Source organism: Moschus berezovskii, chromosome 18 (assembly GCF_049115385.1).
Source record: "Moschus berezovskii isolate FMDL1 chromosome 18, NW_MosBer_1.0, whole genome shotgun sequence".
Lineage (NCBI taxonomy): Eukaryota > Metazoa > Chordata > Mammalia > Artiodactyla > Moschidae > Moschus > Moschus berezovskii.
The window spans coordinates 56,770,882-56,785,717 of NC_142477.1; the positions used below are offsets into that span (position 1 = coordinate 56,770,882).

Consider the following 14,836-nt stretch of genomic DNA (forward strand, 5'->3'; position numbering starts at 1 on the left):
CCTGTCCATCACCAACTCCCGGAGTTCACTCAAACTCATGTCCATCGAGTCGGTGATGCCATCCAGCCATCTCATTCTCTGTCGTCCCCTTCTCCTCCCGCCCCCAATCCTTCCCAGCATCAGAGTTTTTTCCAGTGAGTCAACTTGTCGCATGAGGTGGCCAAAGTATTGCAGTTTCAGCTTCAGCATCAGTCCTTCCAATGAACACCCAGGATTGATCTCCCTTAGAATGGACTGGTTGGATCTCCTTGCGGTACAAGGGACTCTCAAGAGTCTTCTCCAGCACCACAGTTCAAAAGCATCAATTCTTCGGCGATCAGCTTTTTACTTTATTGTTAAGTGTGATAGAACATAAGAATATTATTATATTCTGCACTGACCAGATAAATATCTGGAATATTGTGACCAATTGTAGGAGCCATGCATGGGATTTTGACATCTGCAGAGATGTCAGCTTTAACCTAGATGTGTGGGCTGTTTTGAGCACGTCCCATGTGGAGCAGAGGGGCTAAAGAAGCTCAGATTATCCAGTCAGGAGGAGAGGATGCTTATGGAGCTGTGATTCCGACACCTGAAGTTTTTTCAGAGGGTAAATGAGTCAACTCTCTTGATTCGTAAGGCAGAACACATGAACAGAAGCTATAGGGAAGTAGATTTTAACTCAAATTTATGAAAGAAAATTTGAACAATTTTAGTTGTTCATCAATGAAGTAGGCTGTTTCACAGCCTAGCGAACTTTCTGTCACTTGATGGGGAGGGCTAGGCTAGAATACCAGTGTCATGCCAGCAAGAGGGACACTGCGATAAATGGAAGAAGGACAACCCTCAAGAGTCTTTCCCACTCTATGGTTCTTTTAATTAATTTAAGATTAATACGATTAAAAGGCTTTTTTCATGTCTATCTTTTATAAAATGCAGTTTGCTCTCTGGGACTTCATGCCCACTCATGTTTTCATGTTTTCCCATGAACACTTCAGAAATGATCACTTGAGAGTATTTTAAAGTGTAGGCAAACTTACATAGTGACTGTCTGTATGTCCCTTTGACATTCATATGCTGTCAGATTGCTTCACTCTTTATTGGGGTATAGTCACTTTACAGTGTTATGTTGTTTTCAGGTGTACAGCACAATGAGTCAGTTATACATGTACATATGTCCACTCCCTTAGGCCTTTTTCCTCATACAGGTCATTACAGAGCATTGAGTTCAGTTCCCTGTGCTATACAGTAGGTCTTTGTTAGTTACCTGTTTTATACTAGTGTGTATATATCAATCCCAATCATCCAATTTATCCCTCTCCCCCTTTCCTTCCTGGTTACTGTAAGACTGTTTTCTACATTTATAACTGTTTCTGTTTTGTAGATAAAAATTGCTTCATTTCTATCCTCAGCAAGATTAGGGCAGTCTACTCCATTCTATACACCAGGATTTATTTCATTATTCTAAAGTTTAATGAAACACATATGCATTCTGAATGCGCATCTTTGGGACTCACTGTGAATCTTATGGGCCTTCCCTGGTGACGCAGATGATAAAGAATCTGCCTGCAAGGCAGGAGACCAGGGTTTGCTCCCTGGAGAAGGGAAGATTCCCTGGAAAAGGGAATGGCAACCCCCTCCAATATTCTTGCCTGGAGAATTCTATGGCCAGAGTAGCCTGGTGAGCTACAGTCCGTGGGGTTGCAAAGAGTTGGATGAATTCTACTGGGGATATAAGTCAGGAAATAGTTTAAAGAAACCACATACCATCTTCAAGGTTAGCAGGTTGACAGACTCTGTATCCACCAGCCTTATCCTCGCTCATCCTCTGTACTCTTGCCACCTTATTTGCTGCCACTGCAACTGGTATAATCAGCCTTTAAAATTGAACATCTTCTATTTCTTATGCTGGAGAAAATTCCAGTATGGTTTTCTCTGTGTAAATCTCTCCAGTTACATTTAAAATTGTACACAATGGTGATGCCTATATTTCTGCAGGTTTTGGAGTTGGTGTAATTGTGGACTAGGACTTGGGATTGATCAGCTTTCTTTATCACATTTTCTTTCAAGGCAGTCTAGAAATCCACAGGACTCAGGGTATTAGAATCCCACCTCAGGGTATTGGTAGGTAGGTAATCAGGCTGAGAGAATGAGCAGATCTAGGATACTCGTAGAGTTGTTTTCCGACTGTGGCTTAACTGAACATGCTTAATGCAGTACTTAGTATCTGTGCTAGTTCACATAAAAGGTGGTAAAAAGATCTTCTTAACAAAGACCAATTGCAGGCCTGGTGAAACTTAGCACCTCCATAAGGGGAGAGTCTTAATTGGTGAAAGGCTTAGGTCTGCAGGAATAGGAGTGTCAAACGAAACAGTTACCTGGCTTTCTGGGGTCTCAAAATTTGTCAGAGCAAGACATCATTGTTCAAACCAATAGTCAAGAATTATAATCCTATTTTTGTTTTTGGCATACTGCTTGTGTTGGGGGAAGTTTACCTTAGCATGTAGATTTCTGGGTCAGAAAGGAAAATGATGATACGTGCCTGTTTGACTGGCCGTTTTTCCGACTGGTAAACAATCGTAACAGTTGTATTTACTGAAGACATCTGTGTGGTTCCATGGATGTAAAATAGAGACATGCTTAAGCTTATATTTATTAAGAAACTGTGAAATGCAATCAGAATGTTTACTGTCCTTAAATTTCATAATATATACAGATTTTCTTTTTGCCTTTTTCTTGTTCATACTGTTATGTTCTCCTACTGGCAGTATTTATAAAAAGGAAATACATTATCGCACCATCTCTCCTTTTCTTTTTCCCTCAGTTGTTTTACACATACACAGCTCTGATTTCAGCAGCCAAAGTGGTCTTAGATGAGACTGAGCACTGTATATTGTTTCTAGTGTTCAACTGTCTTCTGGGGCTTTTCTCTTTCAAGTTCAGTTCAGTCACACAGTCTTGTCCGACTCTTTGTGACCCCATGGACTGCAGCACACCAGGCCTCGCTGTCCATCACCAACTCCCGGAGATTACTCAAACTCATGTCCATTGAGTCAGTGATGCCATCCAACCATCTCATCCTCTGTCGTTCCCTTCTCACCTGCCTTCAATCTTTCCCAGCATCAGGGTCTTTTCAAATGAGTCAGTTCTTCACATCAGGTGGCCAAAATATTGGAGTTTCAACTTCAGCATCAGTCCTTCCAATGAATATTCAGGACTGATTTTCTTTAGGATGGACTGGTTGGATCTCCTTGCTGTCCAAGGGACTCTCAAGAGTCTTCTGTAACACCACAGTTCAAAAGGATAATTTCTTCAGTGCTCAGCCTTCTTTATAGTCCAACTCTCACATCCATATATGACTACTGGAAAAACCATAGCTTTGACTAGACAGACCTTTGTTGGCAAAGTAATGTCTTTGCTTTTTAATATGCTGTCTAGATTGGTCATAACTTTTCTTCCAAGGAGCAAGCGTCTTTTAATTGCATGGCTGTAGTCACCATCTGCAGTGATTTTGGAGCCCCAAAAAATAAAGTCTGTCACTGTTTCCATTGTTTCTCCTTCTATTTGCCATGAAGTGATGGCACCAGATGCCATGATCTTAGTTTTCTGAATGTTGAGCTTTAAGCCAACTTTTTCACTCTCCTCTTTCACTTTCATCAAGAGGCTCTTTAGTTCTCCTTCCCTTTCTGCCATAAGGGTGGTGTCATCTGCATATTGAGGTTATTGATATTTCTCCTGGCAATCTTGATCCCAGCTTGTGCTTCATCCAGCCCAGCGTTTCTCATGATGTACTCTGCATATAAGTTAAACAAGCAGGGTGACAATATATAGCCTTGACATACTCCTTTCCCTATTTGGAACTAGTCTGTTGTTCCATGTCCAGTAACTGTTGCTTCCTGACCTGTATACAGATTTCTCAAGAGGCAGGTCAGGTGGTCTGGTATTCCCATCTCTTTCAGAATTTTCCACAGTTTATTGTGATGCACACAGTCAAAGGCTTTGGCATAGTCAATAAAGCAGAAGTAGATGTTTTTCTGGAACTTGCTTGCTTTTTTGATGATCCAACGGATGTTGGCAATTTGATCTCTGGTTCCTCTGTCTTTTCTAAAACCTGCTTGAACATCTGAAAGTTCACGGTTCACATACTGTTGAAGCTTGGCTTGGAGAATTTTGAGCATTATTGTACTAGCGTGTGAGATGAGTGCAATTGTGTGGTAGTTTGAGCATTCTTTGCCATAGTCTTTCTTTGGAAATGGAATGAAAACTGACCTTTTCCAGTCCTGTGGCCATTGCTGAGTTTTCCAAATTTGCTGGCATATTGAGTGCAGCACTTTCATAGCATCATCTTTTAGAATTTGAAACAGCTCTGCTGGAATTCCATCACCTCCCCTAGCTTTGTTCATAGTGAGGCTTCCTAAGGCTCACTTGACTTTGCATTCCAGGATGTCTGGTTCTAGGTATTGATCACACCAACATGGTTATCTGGGTCATGAAGATCTTTTTTGTATAGTTCTTCTGTGTACTTTTGCCACCTCTTTGCCATCCCCCTAGTAGAGAGATGGGATTTCCCTGGTAGCTCAGTTGGTAAAGAATCTGCCTGCAATGCAGGAGACCCTGGTTCAATCCCCAGGTTAGGAAGATCCCCTGGAGAAGGAAATAGCAACCCACTTCAGTATTCTTGTCTGAAAAATTCTATGGACCCAGGAGCCTGGTGGGCTGCCAGAGTCACAAGAGTCAGACATGACTTGGCAACTAAACAACCACCAATAGAAGGAGGTACTTATTAATCAGATTTTATAAGGAATGAAAAAAGACTGTCTAGTCAAAGACTTTAGACAGATAATAGAACTTTCTGCAGTTATGTCAGTTCCCTGGACCTGCACTATCCAGTGTTGTAGCCATTGACCTCAAGTATGGAGGAGCCTGGTAGGCTGCAGTCCGTGGGGTCGCTAAGGGTCGGACACGACTGAGCGACTTCACTTTCACTTTTCACTTTCACACATTGGAGAAGGAAATGGCAACCCACTCCAGTGTTCTTGCCTGGAGAATCCCAGGGACGGGGGAGCCTGGTAGGCTTCCGTCTATGGGGTCACACAGAGTCGGACACGACTGAAGTGACTTAGCAGCAGCAGCAGCAGCAGCTCTTGTGCATTTGAAATGTGGCTAGTGTGAGTGAGTAACTGAATTTTTAATTTTATTTAGTTTACATATAAACAGGCATATGTGACTAGTAGCTACTGTATTGAAAAGCACGGCAAACAAAGAATTCATAGCATCAGCAAATATAATTGGGTAAATTCACTGATCAGTGGGTAAATGCACTTCTCACTGCCTCGTTTCTATATGGAGCCAGATGTCACTTAGAGTAGTGCAGCAGGATTTTTGATAAATGTTGAAATGGTCATTGATGAAAGGTGAGGGAAAATCCACCCAGAGGATTTTTGATTATTATAGAGATTATTCTTTATTCTATGCTGGTTTCTTTATACATCTGTCATACAGATTTACCATCAGTTATTTTCACAAGTGTTTCAGGTTGTGTAGTACTTTTTTTTTCCATTTCATGGAAGAGAGGAAACTGAGGTACACTGATTTAAAATTAAAAAAACCTCAATATTCCAGAGCCAGTAAGTGGTGGAACCAAGGTTTGAACCCAGGTAGAGTTCTTCATGAATGCATCTGCAATGAATCTTTCCCACACTGTCTTTAGAGCATATGTGCATATTTCCTTAGTTCTCTTTGGGAACTGGGCTGGGAGGTGTTAAGAACATGAGCCCTGGCACCACACTGGTTGATTTGAATCCTGCCTCTATTACTTACAAAGTGTGTTAAATTGAGCAAATTACAGTATCTCTGAGCCTCAACTGTCTCCTTTTAATATGTAAATAATAAAGGCACCCACTTATAGCGTTGTGATGAGGGTTTAACAGTTCCTGGCACATTGTTTGAACCATATGTATTTGTCATTATCATTATTTTTTTATTTGAAAGAGATTGATCATGTATGTAAGGATGTTAAAAGTTATATCAATAAATGAAGTAGAGATAGGCTTTGGGTATGCTTCCCTAGAAAATAAGAGAGACCCTAATAATTCAGACAACTCAGGAAAAAGCATCCTGCTGTTCAGCCACTTTGGTGTTGCCATCCCTGGAATTACAAAGTTCCAGAGTCTGCATGCCCTCATATCTTCTCTTTTCATTTTACATCTCCTTTGGTGTCTTTGATTCGTTCTGAATGCTGAGCAGTGACAAACACCAGCACAGCTGGAAAGAGCTGTAAGATGTGCTTTTCTGTCTTCCAGCAGGGAATTATTGCCATGGATACCAGCATCAGAGGAAGGCTGCGGAGCTCTCTCAACTTGTCTCCTAAGTGGTCTGACATCTGTTTCTGGCAAGGCCAATAATGAATGTGCTGCTAGCTTCATAGCAAACGGAAGACTCATCCACACCTCTTTTGTTTTTTCCCCACAGATGGCCTCTGCCCAAGATGCCAGGTATGGCCAGAAAGACTCCTCTGATCAGAACTTTGACTACATGTTCAAACTGCTCATCATTGGCAACAGCAGCGTGGGGAAGACATCTTTTCTCTTCCGTTACGCGGATGACTCCTTTACATCTGCGTTCGTCAGCACAGTTGGGATCGATTTCAAAGTCAAAACTGTATTCAAAAATGAAAAGAGAATTAAGCTTCAGATTTGGGTAAGTGACTTTGAACCGACAGCATCCTTCAGTCAAGCACATTGACCATGTATGTGTGTGAGGCAAACGCTTTCTGCCTTGTTCTGATCCCACAGGGGTCCATCAGCCTCCATTGCCAGGTTCTTTGCCACAACACATTCTAGTTCAAAGGCCAAGAGAGTGATGCCTTTCTCAGGTGTGGAGACTGAATTAGACCTTGTTGTCATTTGAGGCTTCTTAAGACTCTTTAGAAGAAAGAAAATCCAAATGTCTGTCTGTTGTGGTAAGGAACACTCAATAGAAAGTCTGGCTCTGTCTTGTACGGTCTGTGTGACCTGGAGCAAGTCTCTGAGTCCTTCTCTGCCACTTTTTTAATCCACAAAATAGGCAGACTGAAACTAGCCTTTTTAGATCATGGGAAGCAGCCTGCCCTGGTCATTTTAAAGCATAATATAGAGAAAGCTTAGGTTTAGTCTCTTCATAATGCCCCAGCTAAATTTTGAAAAGTGTCTATTTAATCTCCCCAGATCTTGTGTTTTCAGTGCCAAGAGTTATGTTTACCACACAGTCCAACACAGCAAGACACATGAAATAAAGTATTTATTCTAAACAGGGTTTTTCCCTAAAGAGAAGGTTCTTCAATAAGTTTTGAGACCATGTGTTTGGCTTTCTGCCTCTTCTCACCCCCTGTAGAAGATCAGAGATTCCTTAACTAAATGGCTGTGATAACTGAGGAGAATAGCAAGCGAGAAACAGAAGAAAAATTACGTATGGGTAGCAGGTTTGAGATAAATAAAAGATGAAGTAACAAAAAACTGACTATACCAATAGAGAGTTATATAGTATTTTTTTGTACATCATGTTATGTATGGGCACCATGGTAGAATGCTTTTACAGTGAGTTGTGGTCCCCTTTTTCTGTTCTTTTGTACATCTGCCACTCAGATGGATTTGAGCTATAAATGGGTGTTTCCCAAGATTTTAGCTTTCTGTCTTCTTCTGAGACAATTCCAACACCTACTAACATTTATTGCTGGTGCCAGGGTTGATTTTTTAGGACTGATGATAAGCTTGCCTCCTCAAATATGGAAAGCTGAAAGACAAATCTTGGAGTAAAGCATTTAAATTTTTTTTTTAAAGGAAAGATCCCTTAAGATATCTATTTATAATAAATATAGCAAATATCCTTTCATATCTTAATGCTCTTAGGAGTAAAATTCAAAGGTGCAGGTATACATACAGGTAGATATCCTCTTAGGCAGCTTACAGTAGATTGTGAGTTTTTTACTTATTATGGAGTTTTCAAAGTCTAATTAGAACTCAGAAAAGAACTTGGAAAAATAGACCCAGTTCCCATTGCTGCTCTACTGGTTCCCAAAGATATTTTTGTTGGGTGGATCCCTCTTTAGAAGCAAGCAGCCCTGTTTATGGAGTCAGAAAGAGCTGTGTTTATTGCTTCACATTCTCTTCCTTTTGAGCTTTAAGCAACCGATTATTATATGGAGATAACTTTCCGTTCCAGGCCTAAGAAAGGTCTCTTTGTTTTCATGGGCTTTGGTGAATTGAAAATTAATTTGGTAACTACACATCTCTTACCTTTGTGACCACGTTCTTTCTGCTAATACAGAAGAACTGTCATTTCTCTGCTGACAGTCCCTGCCATTAATCTTAGGAATGTTTAAAGGTGGTTGTTGTGATTGTTTAGGTAAAACACCAACATGGTATATAAGTGCAATCCTATAATCTCTAGCAGTTTCTCAATTTAGGTTCTCGAAAGAATTGCTCTGTAGAGATGTAAAGTCATCTGTCCTTAATATAAAACAGATATACCTCAAATAATACACATTTTTGAGAATTATAATCTCATACTTACAAAAATATTTCAAAACCCTCAGTGATAGTACCAGGCCAGAGCTCACTCCTGTACACTGAAGTCTGGTTGCATCTGTTCAGGTCTTCTGCATGAAAGTTGCTCTTTTCTGAGCCTTGCAAAGCCCAATTCGGCTCTCTGAACTGCTTCTACTCTGATACCTCCTCATGCTTCTCAGTTTCCATTAACTTCACTAAAAAGTCCCTGACATATAAATCTGTTCAAATTTGTCTCTACTCATCCATAATCCAGGCTTCCCTAGTGGCTCAGTGGTAAAGAATCTGCCTGCAATGGAGGAGGCATAGGAAACGCGGGTTCGATCGCTGAGCCAGGAAGATCCCCTGGAGGAGGGCATGGCAACCTACTCCAGTATTCTTGCCTGGAGAATCCCCATCGACAGAGAGGCCTGGTGGTCTACAGTTCATGGGGTTACAAAAAGTCAGACATGATTGAAGTGACTTCCATGCACACATACATCCATAAGCCACCGTTTCCCCAAAACCTCTAATTCTCTTCATAGCCCAGTCCAGCCTGGGACCTCATTCTCCATTCATGGACACCCACACTCCCTTCAGGGGTAAGCCAGCCGGGAACCCTTCACCCAGCTCTCTCCTCAGTCACAATGGTAGTCTGATGGCCACTATTTTCTTTGTGATCAAAACAATCTTATTTCTTCCTCCTAGGGACATTGGGAACTCTTAACGCACCCGTGATTCTGGGGGTGTGAAAACAGATTTGACACTACCTTATTCCAACTGGTCTTCTAGATTGTGAACCACTCAAAAACAAAGATTTTGGCTCATTGAACCTATAGTATAGTTGGGAAAAGAAATGAATACTCATGGAGTAACTATATGTCTATAAGCAAATATCGATTGTGTAAATATTATATGTAGCTAGCGTTTATTGAACATATACCTATGCCTTATATCTAATTCCCACAACAACCAAACTCTCTATTATTACTCCTATTTTATACAAGAAACCTGAAGGTTTTTGTTATTGTTCACTTGCTAAGTCATATCTGACAAATTAAATAGCTTGTCCAAGATCATAGATGTCAAGGGGTTGATTCCAGGCTAGGTCTATCAAATTCTAATGCTTTGGTTTGTTCCCCTTCACCATGTTGCCCTAATTAAGACACTTTCTCTTGAACTGGTGGTAGAATCTTAGACAATGTATCCTGGGATGCTGAAGAACATGTTTTTGAATGAGTCTGACCCTCTTAATGACTTTAGTCATGCAGAGGGAAAAAGGATAAAGAGTACCAGGTTAGCTTGCTTAAATCTAAACATTTCTATAGTAATTCTAGGAGTTCTTTGTTATAACTATAGTGGGAAATAATTAGTTGTGCACAGTTTTTTATTTTATTTATTTGTGACTGTATCTGGCATTGATGGTTTGCCATTTTATATGCTAGTAGTCAAACATGAACTGTTTTCCCCAGCTAATAGTATTTTTATGCACTTGTAGGAAACAGTGTCAGACTTTATTTTTTTGGGCTCCAAAATCACTGCAGATGCTGATTGCAGCCATGAAATTAAAAGACGCTTGCTCCTTGGAAGGAAAGTTATGACCAACCTTGATAGTATATTAAAAAGCAGAGACATTACTTTGCCAACCAAGGTCCATCTAGTCAAGGCTATGGTTTTTCCCGTGGTCATGTATGGATGTGAGAGTTGGACTGTGAAGAAAGCTGATCGCCGAAGAATCGATGCGTTTGAACTGTGGTGTTGGAGAAGACTCTTGAGAGTCCCTTGGACTGCAAGGAGATCCAACCAGTCCATTCTAAAGGAGATCAATCCTGGGTGTTCATTGGAAGGACTGATGCTAAAGCTGAAACTGCAATACTTTGGCCACCTCATGCGACGAGTTGACTCATTGGAAAAGACTCTGATGCTGGGAAAGGTTGGGGGTGGGAGGAGAAGGGGACGACGGAGAATGAGATGGCTGGATGGCATCACCGACTCTGTGGACATGAGTTTTAGTGTACTCCGGGAGTTGGTGATGGACAGGGAGGCCTGGTGTGCTGTGATTCGTGGGGTCACGGAAAGTCGGACACGACTGAGCGACTGAACTGAACTGAACTGATTAGTGTGTAACAAATTCATTAAGGTGTCCACAACTATCTTAGCCTGTGTATGATCTGTTTCTACTTGCAACATTTCTGAAACCAAATGTGGGAGTTTTCCAAAGCAAGGAATTCTTCATTTCTATGCAGATACTAAGGAGATGTCCTGTAATTTAATACAATGCTGACACTAATTACCCAGAGTTAACACAGATCCCACAAGTAAAGGAATCAGTTCCACAAATCTATCCCTTCTCCTCCCGTCCCCCACTTCAGACACCCATCACAAATCTGGGCCCCTGTGCTTTTGACCTACAGGCTATAAATTGGCAGGTCCACAACCCCACCCCTCAGGGTTGATAAGTTGCTAGAATAGCTCACAGAATTCAGGAAAAGTTTACTTACTGTTACCAATTTATTATAAAGGACACAACTCAGGAACAACCAGATAGAAGAGAAGCATAGGGCAAATTTTTGTGGGGGAGGGTGGGTGCAGCATCCTGCAGTCTCTGGTGTGTCACCCTCCCAGCACCTTGATACATTCACTGACACCAAAACTCTCTAAACCTCATCCTTTTGGATTTTAATGGAGCTCCCTTTACATAGGTATGATGGGTGCAATCCTTGGTCATTGGTAATTAATTCAGTCTTCAGCCTGTCTCCCCTCCCAGAGGTCAGGGTTGGAGCTGAAAGTTTCAACTTTTTGATCACATTGTTTGTTTTTCTGACAGTCAGCCCCTATTCTTTTTATTTTTAATTTTATTTTATATTGCAGTATAGTTGATTTACAATGTTGTAATAAGCCCCCATTTTGAAGCTATGTAGGTGTAAACCAGGAGTCACCTCATTAGCATGAAATCTTGGGTGGCTGGAAGGGGCTTATTTTGAATAATAAAAGATGCTCCTTTCACTCCCATCACTTATAAAATTCTAAGGATTATGGAATCTCTGTGTCAGGAACAGGAGGAAGACCAAATATGTGTTTCTTGTTCTGTCACACTATCATAGCCTATTATATATTTCAAAGGAAGAGAAGCAAAATTGTTTCATAGCGATAAAAATCATCATGGATTAGTCCAGTTCATTATTATCTTTACCAAGAAAAGCTATAGATATTCATGTAATTCTGATCACTCTATTTTAAACTGCCCATAAATAGAATTGTTTACAGGTTAGGAAATGAAGATATACGGAGAGGTGAAGTGGTTTGACTTCACCTTACAGTTAGTGTCAAAGCAGAGTCTAAAATCCAGGTCTTCTTCTAGCTAAGCCAATCTGGTTGCTACTTCATGCTCAAAATAAGTGCTGTGTTATGACAATCGTGATACATCTCATACCTGGTTTCCAGTGTTGCCATTAGGCAAACGAGCATCAAACTTGAGGCTAGAGTATTTCCACAATGTCAGCAAGAGATAACCTGGGTGGTAAGACTGCCCAGATTTTTATTTGTTGCTCTTAAGTCACTAAGTTGTGTCCAACTCTCTGTGACCCCATGGACTGCAGCACGCCAGGCTTCCCTGTCCTCCATTATCTCCTGGAGTTTGCTCAGACTCATGTCCGTAGAGTCAGCGATGTATTCCAACCACTTCATCCTCTGTCGCCCCCTTCTCCTCCTCCCTTCAATCTTTCCCAACATCAAGGTCTTTTCCAATGAGTTGGCTCTTTGCATCAGGTGGCAAAATATTGGAGCTTCAGCTTCAACATCAGTCAGTTCAATGAATTCAGGGTTGATTTCCTTTAGGATTGAATGGTTTAATCTCCTTGCTGTTCAAGGGACTCTCAAGAGTCATCTCCAGCATCACAGTTCGAAAGCATCAATTCTTTGATGCTAAACTCAGCCTTCTTTGGAGAAGGCAATGGCACCCCACTCCAGTACTGTTGCCTGGAAAATCCCGTGGACGGAGGAGCCTGGTGGGCTGCAGTCCATGGGATCACAAAGAATTGGACATGACTGAGTGACTTCACTTTCACTTTTCACTCTCATGCATTGGAGAAGGAAATGGCAACCCACTCCAGTGTTCTTGCCTGGAGAATCCCAGGGACAGAAGAGCCTGGTAGGCTGCTGTCTCTGGGGTCGCACAGAGTCGGACACAACTGAAGTGACTTAGCAGCAGCAGCAGTAGCAAGCCCTCTTTATGGTCCAACTTTCACATCCATCCATATGTGACTACTGGAAAAACCATAGCATTGACTATACAGACCTTTGTTGGCAAAGTGAAGTCTTTGCTTTTTAATATGTTGGCTAGGTTAGTCATAGCTTTTCTTCCAAGAAGCAAGAGTCTTTTAATTTCATGAGTAGGTTTTTTGCATGTGCAGTGGGGTGGTGGGGTGGTGGTGGTGGATTCTGAAACCACAGACTGGATTATTGGATTTTTAATGATCCACATTTAAAGAATGCATTTTAACAGCTACTAGAAATATTGACATTTCTTTTTGGATGTGTTACACCTCCTGTTTGTGGCAGTTGATTACTGCCTTGGAATAAACTTGTTTAGACACATACCATGGTTCATTTGTACTAGGTTATATTCCTTTAGTATCCTTAGAGTCTCTCTGTCCTTCACTATATTAGCATTTCTTGTTTCATTTTTATTTATTATCATTTCTGTGATTCTCAAGTCAAAATTTTTCAAAATTTTTGAGACTTCAAGTATTAGAGCTGGTTCTTTTATTTTGTGTGTCTATTTAATTCTATGAAGAATATATTGGAGAAAAATTGTGTATCAGTTTTTTTCTTTAAATATACTAAAATATTTCACAGCTGGAGTCTATAATATTTTGCTTTTAATTTTTAAGTAGTTTAGCTTCAGGAAAGGCTTTGTAGAGTGGATTTCCTCCCAGTGAGAAGATTGAAAAATAATACAACACCCATTATTAAGAATATCTTAGTATTGTGTTTCTCTTCAGTGTCTGTATTACTACTGTATGAACTTCGAAGTCTATACACACTACACACTTCAGTCACTCAGTCGTGTCCGACTCTCCGCGACCCCATGAATCACAGTATGCCAGGCCTCCCTGTCCATCACCAACTCCCAGAGTTCACTCAAACTCATGTCCACAGAGTCGGTGATGCCATCCAGCCATCTCATTCTCTGAAGTCCCCTTCTCCTACCAACCCCAACCTTTCCCAGCATCAGAGTCTTTTCCAGTGAGTCAACTCATCGCATGAGGTGGCCAAAGTATTGCAGTTTCAGCTTTAGCATCAGTCCTTCCAATGAACACCCAGGATTGATCTCCTTTAGAATGGACTGGTTGGATCTCCTTGCAGTCCAAGGGACTCTCAAGAGTCTTCTCCAACACCACAGTTCAAACGCATCGATTCTTCGGCGATCAGCTTTCTTCACAGTCCAACTCTCACATCCATACATGACCACGGGAAAAACCATAGCCTTGACTAGATGGACCTTGGTTGGCAAAGTAATGTCTCTGCTTTTTAATATACTATCAAGGTTGGTCATAACTTTCCTTCCAAGGAGCAAGCGTCTTTTAATTTCATGGCTGCAATCAGCATCTGCAGTGATTTTGGAGCCCAAAAAAATAAAGTCTGACACTGTTTCCACTGTTTTTCCATCTATTTCCCATGAAGTGATGGGACCAGATGCCATGATCTTCGTTTTCTGAATGTTGAACTTCAAGCCAACCTTTTCACTCTCCTCTTTCACTTTCATCAAGAGGCTTTTGAGTTCCTCTTCACTTTCTGCCATAAGGGTGGTGTCATCTGCATATCTGAGGTTATTGATATTTCTCCCAGCAATTTTGATTTCAGCTTGTGCTTCTTCCAGCCCAGCGTTCCTCATGATGTACTCTGCATGTAAGTTAAATAAGCAAGGTGACAATATACAGCCTTGACGTACTCCTTTTCCTATTTGGAACCAGTCTGTTGTTCCGTGTACAGTTCTGACTGTTGCTTCCTGACCTGCATACAGGTTTCTCAAGAGGCAGGTCAGGTGGTCTGGTATTCCCATCTCTTTCAGAATGTTCCACAGTTTATTGTGATCCACACAGTCAAAGGCTTTGGCATAGTCAATGAAGCAGAAATAGATGTTTTTCTGGAACTCTCTTGCTTTCTCCATGATCCAGCGGATGTTGACAATTTGATCTCTGGTGCCTCTGCCTTTTCTAAAACCAGCTTGAACATCTGGGAGTTCACGGTTCACATATTGCTGAAGCCTGGCTTGGAGAATTTTGAGCATGACTTTACTAGCGTGTGAGATGAGTGCAATTGTGAGGTAGTTT

The 14,836-nt window shown here is 41.2% G+C and overlaps 1 protein-coding gene across 2 annotated transcripts in view; it reads left to right on the forward strand.

Annotated features, from left to right (window-relative positions):
- Window positions 1-14,836, forward strand: part of RAB3C (RAB3C, member RAS oncogene family) — a 323,991-nt gene that overhangs the window by 20,450 nt on the left and 288,705 nt on the right. For both annotated transcript variants that reach the window (XM_055422022.2, XM_055422021.2), the window contains exon 2: window positions 6,451-6,678. In XM_055422022.2, the coding sequence (XP_055277997.1) occupies window positions 6,451-6,678 (228 nt within the window). The remainder of the gene's footprint in view (window positions 1-6,450; window positions 6,679-14,836) is intronic.